General features: G+C 47.9%; 2 protein-coding genes across 2 annotated transcripts; one reads left to right on the top strand and one right to left on the bottom strand.

The window, feature by feature from the left end:
• The first annotated feature begins 195 nt into the window (after positions 1-195).
• Positions 196-5,014, top strand: LOC135828802 (uncharacterized). Its single transcript, XM_065341234.1, has 6 exons — positions 196-274; positions 675-746; positions 1,525-1,670; positions 3,033-3,100; positions 3,780-3,823; positions 4,815-5,014. The coding sequence occupies exons 1-6, from the start codon at positions 209-211 to the stop codon at positions 4,989-4,991; spliced, it is 573 nt and encodes a 190-aa protein (XP_065197306.1). The 5' UTR covers positions 196-208; the 3' UTR covers positions 4,992-5,014.
• Positions 5,015-7,716: 2,702 nt separating this feature from the next.
• LOC135828803 (cysteine and glycine-rich protein 1-like) lies at positions 7,717-16,333 on the bottom strand. Its single transcript, XM_065341235.1, has 4 exons — positions 15,752-16,333; positions 9,160-9,287; positions 8,625-8,718; positions 7,717-8,102 (listed from the first exon to the last, which is right to left on the bottom strand). Exons 1-4 carry the CDS (start codon positions 16,014-16,016, stop codon positions 8,029-8,031), a joined length of 561 nt encoding a protein of 186 aa, XP_065197307.1. The 5' UTR covers positions 16,017-16,333; the 3' UTR covers positions 7,717-8,028.
• Between the last annotated feature and the right edge of the window lie 377 nt (positions 16,334-16,710).

Raw genomic sequence — 16,710 nt, 5'->3', positions numbered from 1 at the left:
GACTATGGGCGAAAGTAGCATTGCTAAAGTAAGTTTTGGTGTGCAGATGACCTTGTCCGTCATAATGCGATATTGGGCGTTGCTAATATTACCCTGTGTTGCGTTTTCCCTGTGCACGCGCGTGTGTGTGCATGTGTGTGTGCATGTGTGTGTGGGGGGGGGGTGCGTGCTTGCGTGTGTGTTGCACAGGGAGCTGTGCTACATTCTCATGCATCCAGAGAAGGTACACACTCTCCTACCCAACCTGAACATCGATAGCTATGTTCGCACTCAGGTACGAAGTATTTATGTAAAGTAACCAATCATTTATTTATATTAACGGCGAGGCGACAATAGTTTTTAATAAAAGAACTGCGATCAGCAGAACTTTTTTACTTCTTCATTCTTTTTCACCTCCTTTGTATCCAGTTGTTTTGAATATAATATAGCCTTTGTGAAATATCGGCTCAGCTCGTTCTGTTGGTCGCAGTTCTTGAACAATCAAATATTATTTTTACATGTATTACATGCTTGCTGTTGACACAGGTCTTAATTTAGGGTCTTTCTACTGCTCGTGATGTGATAATATGTGACGCTTTGATCGAGCCTTTTGCCATGCTTTTCCGTGTGTTTGTCTGTATTTGTTATTCTGCTTGACTCGTTTGTGCGTGATTGTTCTGAAAATGTACATGAAGGACGGCAACTTGACAGACGTGTCACGCACTACTGCAGTACAGGCAGTTGTTGGATGCTTGGTGGACACCAAGGTATGTCTCTCTGTCTGTCTGTCTGTCTGTCTGTATGTCTGTCTGTCTGATTGCAGTTGGAAGGTTCCCCTGTTCAATTTTTCCAATGCTTGTGCTACTGTTTCCTCTGCGACAAGAATGCGATAATTCTCAGAAAAAGGACACACTTCAGGCTCTTTAGGAACATGATACATCTTGAAAGTTTTCGGTTTCACAAGTACTAGTATACTTGCAAGCCTTCTCGTCAGGTGAAATACAGGCAAAGAGAAAGGAACAAGAACAGTGGATCAAGTACAGTAAGGGGGTGATAAACAGTGCAAAGAAGAAGATAGCTAAAACCAACACAACGAAAATGCGTGACCTATACACATAGAGATGATGACACAAAGGTGCAAGTGCGAGAAAACCAAACAAGCGTGATGTGTGGTGCGAGAACAATAGACAACCAATAGATAAAACTAACGAGTTTTTCACGACCTACCTAACAACCTAAGTGTGAATTATTTGCTTTTGTTTACAAAGGTTGGATTTCGGAATGTTTGGAAGCTGTGTACCGGTATATTATTCACACAAAGGAAACTTTCAAGATGTTCCTAAAGTTTACTAAAGAGCCTGAAGTGTGTCCTTTTTCTGAGTATTATCGCTTGTGCTACTCCAGGCATTTGCCCGGGGACGGGGACGTTTGGCTCTGCAGTGTTTGTGTGGTGGACTGGTGGTGTGCTGTGCCACCCTTACATGTACTCAGGGACTTTCCCGTGCTTGATTATCCATGTTTGTGTTGTGTGACTTGACGTGACAGGGAAGACAGGCCAGTATCCAGTGCGTCCGGGACAACATGGTGGAGTTGGACGTCAGCGAGTGTCATCGTCTCATCAAGCTCAACCATCCCAAACTCTGCTTGATGCAAGCGTTGCAGCGCAAGGGACTGCCGCCTCCCGTGCTTCGGTGAGGCTTGTTTGCACGGCAGTCTGTTTGCGCTGATTATCTTGTAGCGGCTTTGTGTTTACCTGCTTCGCATGTCCAAGTCGCTCTCCTGTCCTCGCTTGCTCTCTCTCTCTCTCTCTCTCTCTCTCTCTCTCTCTCTCTCTCTCTCTCTCCCTCTCTCTTGTTATCCGGTTCACTTCTTGCTGAGGCCAAATACCCCCTGGCAGAAGAGCGTAAAGGAAAATGTGTATTTGAGAAAACTACATTTGTGCTGAACGAATCCCCGTCCCTCTTTGGGACAGCGCTCTTTATTAGCACCTGCCTATCTCTTAATTTGCTGGCCAAAAATCCTATATATAGGATTTGAAAATGTGTGCCTTTTATGCCGTTGTTATTGTTCATCACGACCAATAATAACGGCATAATAGTTTTCATGGAAGTTGTAAATATGTTTGAGGCATGAATGTTTACATTTTAGATTCATAGGGCGATAATATTTCTGATGAATACCTATTTTCAGCAATAATTGGAAATTTGAGCATAATTGTTCAGCTGCTGTCATGGAAAGGACTGAAGCAGTGAATGTGCAGAAGAACATTGCAGGTGTGGCACGGGGTGGTTTCTTGACGACATATCGCACATGCCGTCATGAAACTACCAGTTTTAAGGATAAAACAAGGTCCAATAAAATCTCGAATCCTATATATAGGAATCGTAAAATAGGGCACAGGCCTTAGTAATATTGGGCAAGGAGATGAGCCTGAGATGTTAGTGTTTGAAAAAATTATCTTATTCAACTCTCGGTATCTACTAAGACCTAGCAAGGAAGAATTGGTCACATACTTTTGCTATTCTCATGCCACACCCATTTTGAGTTGAAAAATATGACCAAAATCCTGTATATAGGATTTAGCAAATTAAGAGATTGCACCTACATCTTTACACAGCTCTTTCCAATGGATTTTCTCACATGCCATGGACTCCCCTGGCTTATCCGCTTATCGGCCATCATCGTTATTGGCGATTTGTTAAACCCAGGGTGTTTGTCCACTGGTTGACTGTATGCATACTTGTAAAACTGATCTTTTGATTCAAATATTGTGTGCATTGTGTACATGTCAATGGGCGGCAGGTTCTCAAAGCCACCTGCAACTCTTAGCATATTACCCATTTTGAATGATTGCACTCCAAGCATTGCCTCCGCCTTGATGGTAACGTAATGTGTGTGTGTCTGCGTGTCTGTGTCTGTGTGTGTCTGCGTGTGTGTGTGTGTCTGTGTGTGTATGTGCATGCGTGTATGTGTGTGTGTGCGTGCATGCACGTCTTTGTGTGTGTCCTTCCTTCCTCCATCCCTGGCACACATGTGTGCCTGTGTGTATACAGTGTTACCGGTGGCCAGTCGGACACCGTCCTCACTCACATTGTCTCCGGAGATCGGGTACTCGCTGAAGGTGAGTCCGCCATTCTGGCCAGCAACATAGTGGGAGCATTGGGCATGAGCTGCCTTGTATGGGTGCATTGGGCATGAGCTGCCTTGTACTCTTTTTTAGAGCAAGGTCAATCCCACTGCATGGCGGCTGACCGCCACTCCTAGCGACTTTGCACGTGGCCAGAAGAAACACGACCAATGAGGGTTAGCCGGAACATTTTCTTGTCGCTTCTTGGACTTCATTAGAATTTGTGCGTTAAAATCATGATGACAGCACAGCTCGTAGTATTGACAGATATGATTAGCTTATTATCTGCATTCCGCTGATTCGCAGAAGAGAGAGTGCTTGGAAGTGGTAGAATTTTTCCAGCCATACTGCCACCCATAGTTTTAAAATTGGGAATTTGTGTCCTGGCATGAGGGAAACATGGATGCAGCGAATGTGATTTTCAGTCTTCTTGATTCTTAAATGTGGTGCCTGCGATTCTTGAGGGTGGTGGCGTTCCTGGCCTCGTTTCAACATGGAGTGAATGCGGTGATGAGTGGATGAGGTCATGAGTGGATGAACCGTCCGACCCACACCGGTCATCTCGTATTCCCACTGGTACATGTACGGACTGAGGCTGCTGTCACTGCGGATAGCATACCATGTTTTTACAAACTACTCATGTTTTTGTTTGCCCTGTATTGCCGTTTGATAGTGCCGACGTCCATGTCAGTGTCGCAAGATCAACAACATCACATTGTACGTAACTGTTATTGCTTACTGGCTTTTGTCACTGTGTGTGTGTGTGTGTGTGTGTGTGTGTGTGTGTGTGTGCGTGCGTGCGTGAGTGTGTGTGTGTGTGTGTGTGTGTGTGTGTGTGTGCCCATATGGTGCAGTGGTATGTGCAGCGATTTCCAATCGATAGATTGCGGGTTCGATTCCCGACGATTATGGTCACACACGTCTTTCTTCTCTTTCTCAGACTCTTCCTGACTTTTCTTTCATTCTCCTGGGTGGTTACCAACAGCCAGTGCATGCCGGAGTATGTGGTGTGATGTGTGTGCGGGAAAAAAAATGAAAAAAGACCAAAAATAGGGATTCACTGGCCAGAAAATGTCACTCCAAATAGCTGTATGGTGTAGACCAGGCTGAATAGTGACGGTCAATTCTTCAGCCTTGCAAGCTGTTGAATGGTGTAATCCCAGCACAAGTTGCTATGGCTTCTGCCGTAGCTTTGCTATCATCGCCTCCGGCGATGGGCGTCAAAGGTCAGGTGTGTGTGTGTGTGTGTGTGTGTGTGTGTGTGTGTGTGTGCGTGTGCGTGTATGGTAGACTTGAGATAAGGGTGTGTATGGGGTGTGCCCCCCCCCCCCCCCCCCTCATTGTCAACCAGCAACCCGGCTGCAACCCCTCCTAATCACCCTGTAATTTAGTTCCAGAGAAAAAAATATTGTAACTGTTCCCTTCCTCTTCGTCACACTCTAGACAGTGAAGAGCTGGAAAGGTACAAGTTGTTATGGGAACTATGCCTAACTGTGTGTGTCTGTATGTTTCTGTGTCCATGTGTGTGTGTGTGTGTCTGTGTTTGCGTGTGTGTATGTTTTGTGTCTGTGTTTGTGTGCTTATCTGTATCTGTGTGTGTATATCTGTACGTGTTTGTGTGTGTGCATGGTGTCCGTATGTCCATGCGTGCGTGTGTGTGTGTGTGTATATGTGTGTTCTTGCACTTGGAAACACCCTCTTCACGTAGGCATGTCAACGAGCTCTTGTCGATCACTTTCAGCGTGAGCTTGCCGACCTGCCAGTCCCGCACTCGAGTACGGAATCGTCGGAGGATCTCCAGTTCCGCAAGGAGAATGAGCTCAACCTTGCTTACGAAGGCGAGAAGTCTGACTACACTGAACCCGGCTGGAAAGCAAGCGCATGAAACCCTAGTCATTACAACCCCAACACTATGAGCTGATAAGATAGAATTTCAACAGTATGTGCTGACGATGATGGATGTGTACTAGTAAGGTCTGGAAATTTGGCTTTTTTGGGGGGGGGGGGTGCGTGTGTTGGTGTGTGTGTGTGGGGGGGGGGGGGGTATGGGTGTGAGAGTGCGTGTATGTTTCGTGCTGGAGACCTGTGTATATGGAATAAGACCTAGGCCAGGGTGGCATGTTCGCATATCTGCATGACTGGCTGACATCAGCCTCATCAAGTGCGTTTTAACGTACTTTTTTTGTCTGCCAGGGCAGAACTAGAGTTTATGCGGCCAAACCTTGGAGATTGGTTAGGTACTCGAACGAATCAAGTGAAACCGGACGTGCTGGTATGAAAGATTGCGGGTGTAGAGTGCAGGGCTTTATGCAAGCAGGTTATGTAATGAAGGCAGCACGCATGCACTGGTGGATAAGCACAGTTGAATACTCTTGTGTGTTTGGGCTCTTGCATGGATGTAGTGACTGGTATTGCCACTATTGGAGATGATTGCATGAACCTTGAGTAAGAACCCACGAGCACGCATGCACTCACACGACCTCTCCTATCACCTGCATACTCGTGAGCTTCTTCCTTTGCTGTATACAGTAGAGTGCCGATTGTCTGCACCCCTCTGGACGCGGGGTTGTCTCCAGGGTGTTGGGATGATGAGTATGGTCTGATAAGGGAGCAGGTACACGTCCATCTAAACCATTCACATTCCCTCGTGTTTTCATTCTCTTTGGCAGTACCACAGGAATTAGACACAGTCCAGCTCCTTCACATGACACCATTGGGACAATCATATAATCTGACGCCAACCTGTTGCCACGCCATACACCCTTTGCACCATATTCACCATTTTCAATAGTGCACAGGGTGAGGAAATCAGTAAAAAGTCCTAAAAGCTCATTTTCGTCCCTCCATTCAGTGCAAACAGTGATTTCGGATACAGTAGTTGACGTTCGGATAATCAGCATGTGTTCTACCAAGAGTACATAACCCCTGGGGGTTATGTACTCTTGGTTCTGCTGTATATGCTCTAGGGTGTGCACGGGTAGTCGGGTACCCGTGCTTCCCTGTGGGGACCTCGGGTAGTCGGGTACAGAATAGTACCCGAAAACCTGAAGTCGCAGACGACATCATGTGCAGTGCATGTGTACAAATTCATGTGATACCCCGCATGTCCACCCAGTGTGTAAGGGAAGGGGTGCAGTGTGGTATTGCCATGGAAACTTTACCCGATCGGGTACCCGTGGAAACCTACCCGACCCCGATACCCGAAGAAAACGCTACCCGACTCAGCACTAATATGCTCAAGAGTATAACCCCGGGAGTGTGACTGCTGTCCCGGCAGAATTTCAAGTTGATGTCAGTAATTCTCATGATTCAATGCTCCTCCCAGGAGTTATTATTATTTTCCAATTGTTGTATGGGTTGTCAACGCATTTTATGCATCACAGGCAGGGAGTCGTCAAAATTAATACAATGCTATTGACGACTCCCTGGTCACAGGTGTTTCGTGGAATTTATAATGATTATGTACAGCACTGGAGAAAATGGAGATTGGGTGGTCACACGTAGATCTACTCTTGATATGGCTCAGCTTGCCAGAGATGCTGCATGTGACCAGAAACCATGCAACACTGCATCTGATTCAGGACACCCTGTATCCATAACTCCAGTAGCCATAACTGTATTTGCAGCAAAACTCCCCAGATCCGGACGTCCGTAATCCGGGCACCTTTCTGACCTATCTAGAGTCATAAAAATGGCTTTCAACGAAAAACGGCCCCAAAACAATCATATTGATTGGTATGAAGTTTATTTATTTTATTAATAATAATTTACTCTTCTCTTGCATGCAGTAAATAACGTAAAGTCTTGTATAAATGCCGCACTTGAATAGAAGCCGCCCTTGAACAGAAGCCGCAATTTTGGGCCCATCAAATCACACACAAGCCTGGTTTTAGTGTTGACATACAAGAAAGTCATAGAAGCCGCGGCTTTTATACAAGACTTTACGGTATGTAAGTTGTGAGCTACGGGCAATTCGGCATTTATTCCTAGTTACGGGCAGTGGTCGGTCCCAACCTGCACGGATCTGGGCAGGTTTACTGTATTCCCTTCGGACCGGGCAGTACCAAAGTTGTTTTAGTACTCCTTGCTTCAAACTACTATGCAAACAGTATACGAGTACGGTACACGTAACTTGCTATTGTACGTGTATAGTGTGGAACAGCATGGGTACCGGACACTATCGGGTATTTTTGGACATAGTTTTCAATTTTATTTATTTGTGCAGTGAGCGTGCACTTGCGCTACATAGAAAGTGTACAGTAAGCACAAAGCCGTGCTTGTTTTTTTTTTACATGCATCGTCGCGAAAACACCATACTCTAACTAGCCGATCGAGTTCTCAGGAGCAAACTGCTACCTGAATACTTACCCGCTCTAATGTCGGGTAGCACACATGCCCTATTACCCATTGACACCCCGATCATAAACATACACTATCTCATACACCACACCACCACACAATGGCCGGGTCATCGCTACTTCTTCTCAAATACACTATCTTGTGCCATCAAAGATATCGTGCATTCTAACTTTTGAGGTATCTCTTGAGCGAAATGTTCTCACACAGATAGCAGGTACATTCTATTATGTGCAAGTAGTACACAAGATGAATTCAGGTGGAAAGTAGCGGTGAACATCGTTCTGTCAAATACATACTTTTCCTGTAGGTACGTGCAATCTGATAAAAAATACACAGGCTCTGCAGACATGAAGCTGTGTGTTGTCGTGACCACTTTAAAAGTTCCATGCAGACGTGGCATAGAATGCAGCAGTCACAAACACCGCTCGCAGACAGTGCCGTGAAGTGCCGTGCACAGCGGGGCCAGACACTGATACAGCAGTGCATGCAGGCAGGCATGGAAGCTGGTGAGCAGATGTAATACAATTCGCTGCAGCGTGCCTGGCGTCCGTCTGCATGCTTGTCTAGGATGTGCGTAAAGCACCCGCACCAATACCGAAGCCGCAACCTTTTGGGCCAAACTCCTTAGCATGGCAACCTGGAACGGAATACAGGTGGAGAGAGAGAGAGAGAGAGAGAGAGAGAGAGAGAGAGAGAGAGAGAGAGACAGACAGACAAAGAGAGTTATGATAGACCTAAATTTACAGACACCATACACCCACAGTGGAGTAACAGTGGAGGTAAGAACAAGCAATGCGCTCTACTACAGTGATGGCAACTGAAATCCGACCCCGGGAGTGGTGTGCTCGCACTGCACCAACATGGCACCCTACCACACCAGCCTCAAAGCAGGGTCAGTGCGGTAGTACATAGCCATACGCAGAACCACAAATTAAATGCCAGAAAAGTGATCTTCACGCTTTGCTAGCACACTACTTGCTAGGGTTTGTTTTAGCTCCACAGCACTCGTGCGTATAAAATCCAGGGGTCGGATTTCAGTTTGAACCACTGTCCATTAGTGAAACAAAGGAGATTGTGCACATTTCAGCAACACAATACCGTGCGTTGCTCAGCCGTGTGTTCAAACTACAGTAGGATATTAGCATGCACAGTCTCATACCTTTGCAATAGACTTCCTCCTCGTGTTCAGCGTGGCTGCCCGACTCGAGGTTACGCTTACATGTCTTACAGCGGAAACAAGCACGGTGGTAGTCCTGCACCGATACATGGTGCAGAGAGAGAGAGAGAGAGAGAGAGAGAGAGAGAGAGAGAGAGAGAGAGTGAGAGAGAGAGTGAGAGAAGAGAGAGAGAGAGGGAGAGAGAGGGAGAGGGAGAGGGAGAAGAAAGAGAGAGAGAGAGAGAGAGAGAGAGAGAGAGAGAGAGAGAGAGAGAGAGAGACTCAGTACATCACAATGCAGGGACCAGCAACATTACAGAAGCAGATACACCCCAACATCTACAGGCAACAGTACATGTAGGCACGAGAGGCTGACAGCTCAAAGACCATAATTGTTAACTATGATAAGACACCGAACGGGCAAGCATACGGGTCGATGCTGAGCAGTCTTCACATTAGATGTAACCAACAAGAGCCACGGAAGTGGTTGTGATGGGATGGGAGACAGTAGATTTCTCTATCAACACTGGAGACTCACCCTTCCTGTGACAACTATTCTCTCAGCATGATAGACGCTCAGGTCACAGCGTGGGCATTTGGTGGCTGTCGATCCAAACCTGTTGCCAAGTGCATTCTGCTTAGACTGTGCCTTCTGTGCTCGAGTGCCTGCCGCCATCACACACACGCACACACACACACACGCACACACACACACATAATTATAACTTACAAGCATTAATGAAAGTTGACAATGCACAGGAGATTCAACAGCTCTGTGGTGAATGATTAACAAGTCCGCCAGTCTAAAATAAACATGTACACATATAAGGATGAATGATTAGCCACCGGCCACAAGAAAACATAGGATTTACCGCCACAAGAGCATATTGCTTGTACTTCAAGACCGCTCATATCAACGGACATTTAAATTTAACCACTTATCATCATCTTAACCATGTGACTTCTTCTATTTTATTATCTGCAAAAACCATGTATACATATGTGTAGTCGTTGGCCGGTTTTGACACAGATTTCGTGGAAATCTCATGTCAACAACCAACAAAAATCCGCGACTGCCAAGACGCAGTGTACGAACATGGTTTAAATTGCACAATCTACGGCTGCAACATGTATCGATGCAGTACGATGTGAATTCCCCCCCCCCCCCCCCCCCCCCCCCGCAAGAGAACATCTGCCTCAACCGATGGTCGTCCACATTGACATAAGTACCCCCCCCCCCCCCCCAACAGAGAGAGAGAGAGAGAGAGAGAGAGAGAGAGAGAGAGAGAGAGAGAGAGAGAGAGAGAGAGAGAGAACACACACACACACACAGTGCCAGCATACATACATACATACATGGCTAGACTGTCGCTACTGGGTCCGTAGTTTGAGCACCACCGGCAGTGGGTGGAAGGTATCGACAGCGTAGCGTATCATGACGTGAACAGTAGGAACACTGAGCGTTATCAACAGAATGCCACACAGGGCAAACGCAACAAAGGCCCACACGTGTAATGGCTGGCCCATGTAGAGCTTCTCCAGAACCAGATTGAACGCGACTGGTTGCGCGAGTAGTTCCGGGTCCCGCGCCACGCCAGTACGCCACGCAGTCACGCGCGCGTAGACGCCATTCCCCTCGCCGTTCCTGGGCAGCGAGTCGGGAGAGAAGCGCATCTGCTCCACATTCATCAGGGCACGCTGCGGCCTCACAACGGTCTGGTGCAGCTGGAGTCCAGCAAACACATCCACCACAAACTCCGTGGGCGTCGTAGCCGGGTAGGAGATCCGGATCGTGTATGAACGCTGCTTGTCTAAGCCAACCAGTCGAAGCGCCAAGGATTTCCCGTGACCCAGCTGCAAGTTGTGCAGAGTCTCTCCGGAGTGGATCTCCAGAAATTCACCGTCATGCTTGCCGACTGATACCGCCATCGAGCTGTCCGCCATTTGCGAGCAGATCGCCACCAACAAGATAGCATACGATACAAGACGACGACTGCAGCTGCACAGGAATTCGTACTGATACACGCTGGAAGTCATTGTACAGGTATGGTCGACAGACGGAACACAAGAAGCCAGCAGTTGGTACACAGTAGAACGAGTTCGGCAGCTACCGGCGAACCCTACACAAAGAGAGACGGGATGAAAGCAAGGGACGGACGAGATGAACAAGGTACCAGTTGTCTCCGCCGCTCACCCGCACTACATAAACTTCTACAGTGATTGTGGTTTGGAGAATGAATGATCTTGCACACCTTTCCTATAAATTTAATTTTTGTACATAAATACGTAGTGGAGTCCAATGAAAGTCAGTTCGGAAAATAGTCGTCAACAAAACTTGAAGGAGGTAGTGTCTTGTAGCTACAAAACATCAAGAAGGTATCCTTCCTCCAGTCCTCCAGTCTGTAAGAGCAGGCCTTGGTCAAACTGACGAGTACATGTGTTCAAAGAAGTTGGTGCACTTTTTCTTTTCTTTTTTACTTCAGTTCGAATCGGCTTTCTTTTTTCGAAGCTAGCTGGCTTCAACTCGCCATCGCGCTCTGATGCAACTCCCGGTTGGCTTCATGTTACTATGGTACCAGGAAATGGCGTCAGACGCGAGAGAAGAATGCAAAAAACAGATTTCCTTGTTATGTTGTTTGATTTGATCAGGGAGTCGTTGCTTTGCCAGTTTGGGGAATGTCATCAGAAATACAAACAGGGAAAGACCAGAAGACGGTGGATAAAGGTAGGATTAGGAAGCACGCATCTTCGTCTTGTTCCCTGCATGCAAGCGACCTGAAGTCTAGCAATTGCATCATCCCTGAAATTGTTATCTGCACGCGCGCACCGTAGTGTCACTGTACGATTTCTCATCCCTGTTGTGTTCGAAAATGGATCTTGTCGCTGATTACGGCTCGGACTCTGACGAGGATAGTACTTCTAGCAGTCCAATACCAAAGCAAGAACCTAGTTCTATCGTGAGTGCCACAGCAACCAGCAGCAGCAGCAAATCGTTGCTGGAATGCTCCGGGGCGTCGTCAAGTTCTGAGAGCGATGACCAGGATGACGACAGTCCAGCTGGCGGGGATACAACTGTTACTGTACACGTCAATGCCGCCGGTTCGCACGAGCCGACAAAAGCCGAGACGCACTCACCCCTCCCACTGCCCAACATCGCAGGGTTTGTGCCCAGCGGCGAGGCAGCCATATTTAAGCCGCCCTCAAGGGGTTTGTACGATAGCGTTGATGCATTGCCGGGTGTGAAGCGACGCAGGTCACATGACACTGATGGGCAGTCAATTGACAACCAGTATAATACGGGCTGCGAGCACAGTACGGAGGGTTTACACGAGGGCGAGGATGATGACTCGCGCAGGAAACGGCGGAAGAGGTACGGAGTCACGGATACCCTGCAGCCACCGCGTCGAGCCGTGCAGCCACTGCGTAATCAGATACACCGTGACCAGCCATGGTTGAAACGGAACAAGCGCTGATCTTGCCGCATAGCCATGATCAGCCATTGTTGAAGCGGGCCAAGCGCTGATCTTGCCACAGATACACCGAAATCGGCCATGGTTGAAGAGGAACAAGCGCTGATCTTGCCATGGTTGAAGCGGGACACACGGTGATCTTGCCAAACTGGTTTTCCCATTGCAGGACATGCCACCACACTGCTGCCTTATTAGAGTTCTTCCGATTTGCATCATCGCTGAAACTCCGGGTTGCTATTGCAGCTGTCAGTATAATTATCATGCTTAGAGACTGGTCAGCCGAATTTCTGAGCTAAACTACCCAACTCTCTACTGAAAACAGCAAAACCGAAGCTCCGGTAGAATAACAGTTCTCTACAGTTTTCTACTCTCGTGTTGCCTCTACCAGGTTGCCAAGGCAGCTGTCAGTATATCATCGTCATGGACACTGGTCGGCTGGATTTCTGCTTTTCCGTAATGCATTCTGCGCTGCAACAATCCTTGCTGCCGGCGTAACCATCTCCATCCCCGTTGCCATGAGCACTGCTAGTCACGAGGCCTGCCGAGCTACCCAAGTGATGGGTGAGCTAAACTACCCAGTTATCTACTGAAACACGTGCCGTGTTGCGCACCGAACTTGGAATTCCTGCGATCAGTGACTCTCTCACAGTCTCTGTCTCTCTGTCTCTCTGTGCTCTCTCTCTCTTCTCTCTCTCTCTCTCTCTCTCTCTCTCTCTCTCTCTCTCTCTCTCTCTCTCTCTCTCTCTCTCTCTCTCTCTCTCTCTCTCTTCTCTCTCTCTCTCTCTCTCTCTCTCTCTCTCTCTCTCTCTCTCTCTCTCTCTCTCTCTCTCTCTCTCTCTCTCTCTCTCTCTCTCTCTCTGTCTCTCTGTCTCTCTCTCTCTCTCTCTCTCTCTCTCTCTCTCTCTCTCTCTCTCTCTCTCTCTCTCTCTCTCTCTCTCTCTCTCACTCTCTCTCTCTCTCTCAGTCTGTGATATGATCGATGGAGTATATCAGTGCTATGCTACTACTCGCCCGTGTTAAAGCTATTCGAAGTGATGGCACAGCACTCCACGTTGGTGGAATTGGTGATCGGTGTGTGATGATACAACGCACACCCAGTATCTGACATTGTATGCTGGGTTCCGACTGCGGCAGCCCTGACGACTAGCCTTCGACCGGATGCCAGGACACGGTGAGTTTGCTGGTGCTGTCTTTACCAGTTGAGTGTGAGTGGCCTTTTTTTGCATACGCATCGTAGTGTGTGTGTGTGTGTGTACATGTGTGTGTGTGTACGTGTGTGTGTGTACGTGTGTGTGTGTGTGTACGTGTGTGTGTACATGGTGTGTGTGCTTGGGGGGGGGGGGCTTCTTCCTCTTTACTTACTTGTGCAAAGCGACTACGGCAGAGTCCGTTATTCTGCATGTACAGTTTTTGTTTTGTTCCGTCTGGTGACTACTGTGTGTATCAGTCATTCTTGTCTACACAGTTGACTGTTGCCACACTGGTCATACACAAAGTATTGTAGTGGTCAGAGCAAGTTCCCGGGTCGTCTGCCTCTCGCTGCCGTCTTCAAATATGTGGTACTATTGCATATGGCTCCTGTCAGGTGTGGTGGCTTCAAATTTGTGTTTTGTGTTTGCGTCTTTTCTGCTCGTTTAGGCCTGCCAAGGAGTACCAGTGTGTGCGACTAGTGATGTATCATGATGCCGCTGCCCCTGCGTGTTACGTGTGTGTTGTGCGTGGTGCTCTGCTGGTCCTCGTGTCACACAGCTACTTGTATCTATGATACTATTACTACTGCTGGATCACTGCTGACACATGCATGAACACACACACACACACTCTCTCTCTCTCTCTCTCTCTCTCTCTCTTTCTCCTTCTCACACACCCCTTCTGACTGGGTATGGGGTTTGGAAAGTGGATCGGGACAGTAGAGCAGCATTCAGACACCCGTCGTTGACTCCACTGCCTCCATCATTAGTAGCCGTAGCATCACTGCCACTGAAACAGAATGTGGAGGCTACGTCTTCATTTTCATCAGCAACAGCAGCGGGAACAGCGTGAATTTGCCCAGCAGCTATGCTGTTTCGTATTTTTTTCCCAGGTTGCCTTCGCAGCATGACAGTACAGAATGATAATATGCCCGGTCACCGAACTGGCCCTGCAGGGCTGGGCGCCTGTACTGGTTGGTTCCTGCCACCGGTGCTGGCTGCAGGTAGCATGCAAGTGTGTATTAGTGATGCCAAGTGGCGGCACGAGTATCAGCAAGAGTACATTATGTACTCTTGGTATCAGGCACTTTTTCTTTACAGTACGACCGTCGCTGTTCGCTCTTTTATAAAACATATTTTTAGTGTGATATCCATGTGTACATGATTGTGCAACATTGTTTTTTGAGTTTTGCCCATACAAGAGGCTTTTCTCATGCTAAAAAAAGTATTTTCCTGTTCATACTGCAGTCCGGCATGGCCAAAGAAAACCGATCCGGGAGTCAAAAATGAAGTAGCGCCGCGTTTCTGTTTGAATAACATTATGCACGGTCCTAAAATCCATCCGAGGGCCGCATGAGCATTGCTGTGTTGGCGCTGCTTTCGCCTCACGGGTCGGATTTCTTTGGCCACGACTGCAGTAGTAGGCTGCAGTAGTAGGCTGTAGTAGTAGGCTGTAGTAGTAGTAGGCTGTAGTAGTAGTAGGCTGTAGTAGTAGCAAGAGTATGTACTCTTGGTAGTAGGCTGGAGTAGTAGGCTGTAGTAGTAGGCTGTAGTAGTAGGCTGTAGTAGTAGGCTGTAGTAGTAGGCTGTAGTAGTAGGCTGTAGTATTTTGACAACTCACTAGCTGTAGTCTAGTAGTAGACTGTAGTCTTTGTCAAGTTGATACAAAAATCATGTACAATTAAGAGGATACCGCCTGATATTCGCGTCACTAAATTTTCTCGATTTCTTAGAACCAGCGAGTTTGCGATGGCAAAATTTCGCGAAGCACTGTGGCCACCTATATACAGCCACTGTTGAATTTTGATTTCACGATGGTTGATATTCGCGTTACGCTCTTTTCGCGAAAATAGCGAACATTAATCCGTCGTGAATATCAGGCAGTTTGCAGTATTATAACCTCCCAAGAGTGTGCAACTCTGCATTATGGGGTCTCCGACAGCGAAAACTCACATCACGTGTCTCAGATACATTCGTGCGAAGGATAGCGTGCGCACAATCCAAAAACCTGTCAAGATCATGCTGGGGATTTGAATACCCGCAGTGAGTTTCGGTCAGAGTGCTTTTTTCATTACTCCGCAGCTCGCTAAAAACGGGCTAGAAACGTACAACTGCGACACTGCACCACGTGATGTGAGTTTTCGCCGTCGGCGTACCCCATAGAAAGGATATCAGGAGTTGCACACTCTTGGGGGATTATACTCTTGGTACAATGAATGTCAATGTACATGATTGTACCGCATGGGTGCGTGAGTCCCCCCCCCCCACACACACATACTCGCACACCTCTTTTTGGGTGTTATGCCCCATTGCCCCACATCATACTATATTCATAGTACCCAGCGTGCAGGAGAGGTCGCACATGCACACGCACACATGCAGGAGAGGGCTCGCACATGCACACACGTACACCCGCGCGCTACGCACAATCGTTATGTTCAAGGCACAGAGTCTGAGGCTCTGCTCTCACCTGCAGTCCCCTGGCCCGCCTGCAGCACGCCCGCCCCCTGTCCGTATCCGTAGCCTCCAGTGCCATAGGCCTTGGCATGGCAGCTGCGACAGTACAGCTCAGTGCCCTCCTCCGACTTGTGCTCAGCAAAGTTGCTAGAGTCCAGGTTGGTCGAGCAGGTTTGGCATCGGAAGCATTTGCGATGCCAGCTCGTGCTTGCCTGAGTCACCTCCTCGGCGAAGTACACTGCGTCCTGACACACGGGACAGCGGCGGGAGGCGGACATTCTCAGCTTGCTTATGCAGATGCTGCGCGTTTCTACCGTTTTATCCTGCAGGCGACTCTAGCTGTACTGTAGCTGTCCGTGATAATCCGCGCGTGCTTTCGACGTCTTCTATCACTCAACACTAGAACACAAGCCTTGGAGTCACTTGCACGCTCAGTACTACTAGACAGTAGCGTTTCAGCAATGTGCTATCGATCAACAGTAGATCTACTGTGCTGTCGACTACCACTTGCTTACAAGAACAGTCACAGCAGTCAGTGCACGGTAGCGGCAACAGAGAAGCAACTGTTGAGTGTTCGCTTTGCGACGAGATGAACCTGGAGCTGGAGTGATCATCTTCTTAGCCTGCTACCTGGCTACTGCTAGAATAGATAGCTGCATGCGGCGAGTGAGGAAGCGGAAGTGGAGAGACGGGGGTCAGTCGATGATCCCGGGTTGGGAGTAATCTACATGGGCCAAGCCTTCCAAGGCGTGCACTGGTGAGGGCACACGGCATAATCGTAGCGGTCTACTCGATATGTTCAAGCAAATGCAGCCACGTCACGTGACATAGACTGATGCTGAGGAGCTGTGGTTGGGTTGCGGCATAAGTACTATTACTACCAAGAGTATAATTATTATAACTCCCCCCCCCCCCCCAATAGTCTTGTTATTATTATTATTATTATTATTATCAAATTTTTGATACTATTAG

The sequence above is a fragment of the Sycon ciliatum genome, chromosome 12 (genome assembly GCF_964019385.1).
Source record: "Sycon ciliatum chromosome 12, ocSycCili1.1, whole genome shotgun sequence".
Lineage (NCBI taxonomy): Eukaryota > Metazoa > Porifera > Calcarea > Leucosolenida > Sycettidae > Sycon > Sycon ciliatum.
This window is presented reverse-complemented; position numbering and strand designations above follow the sequence as displayed.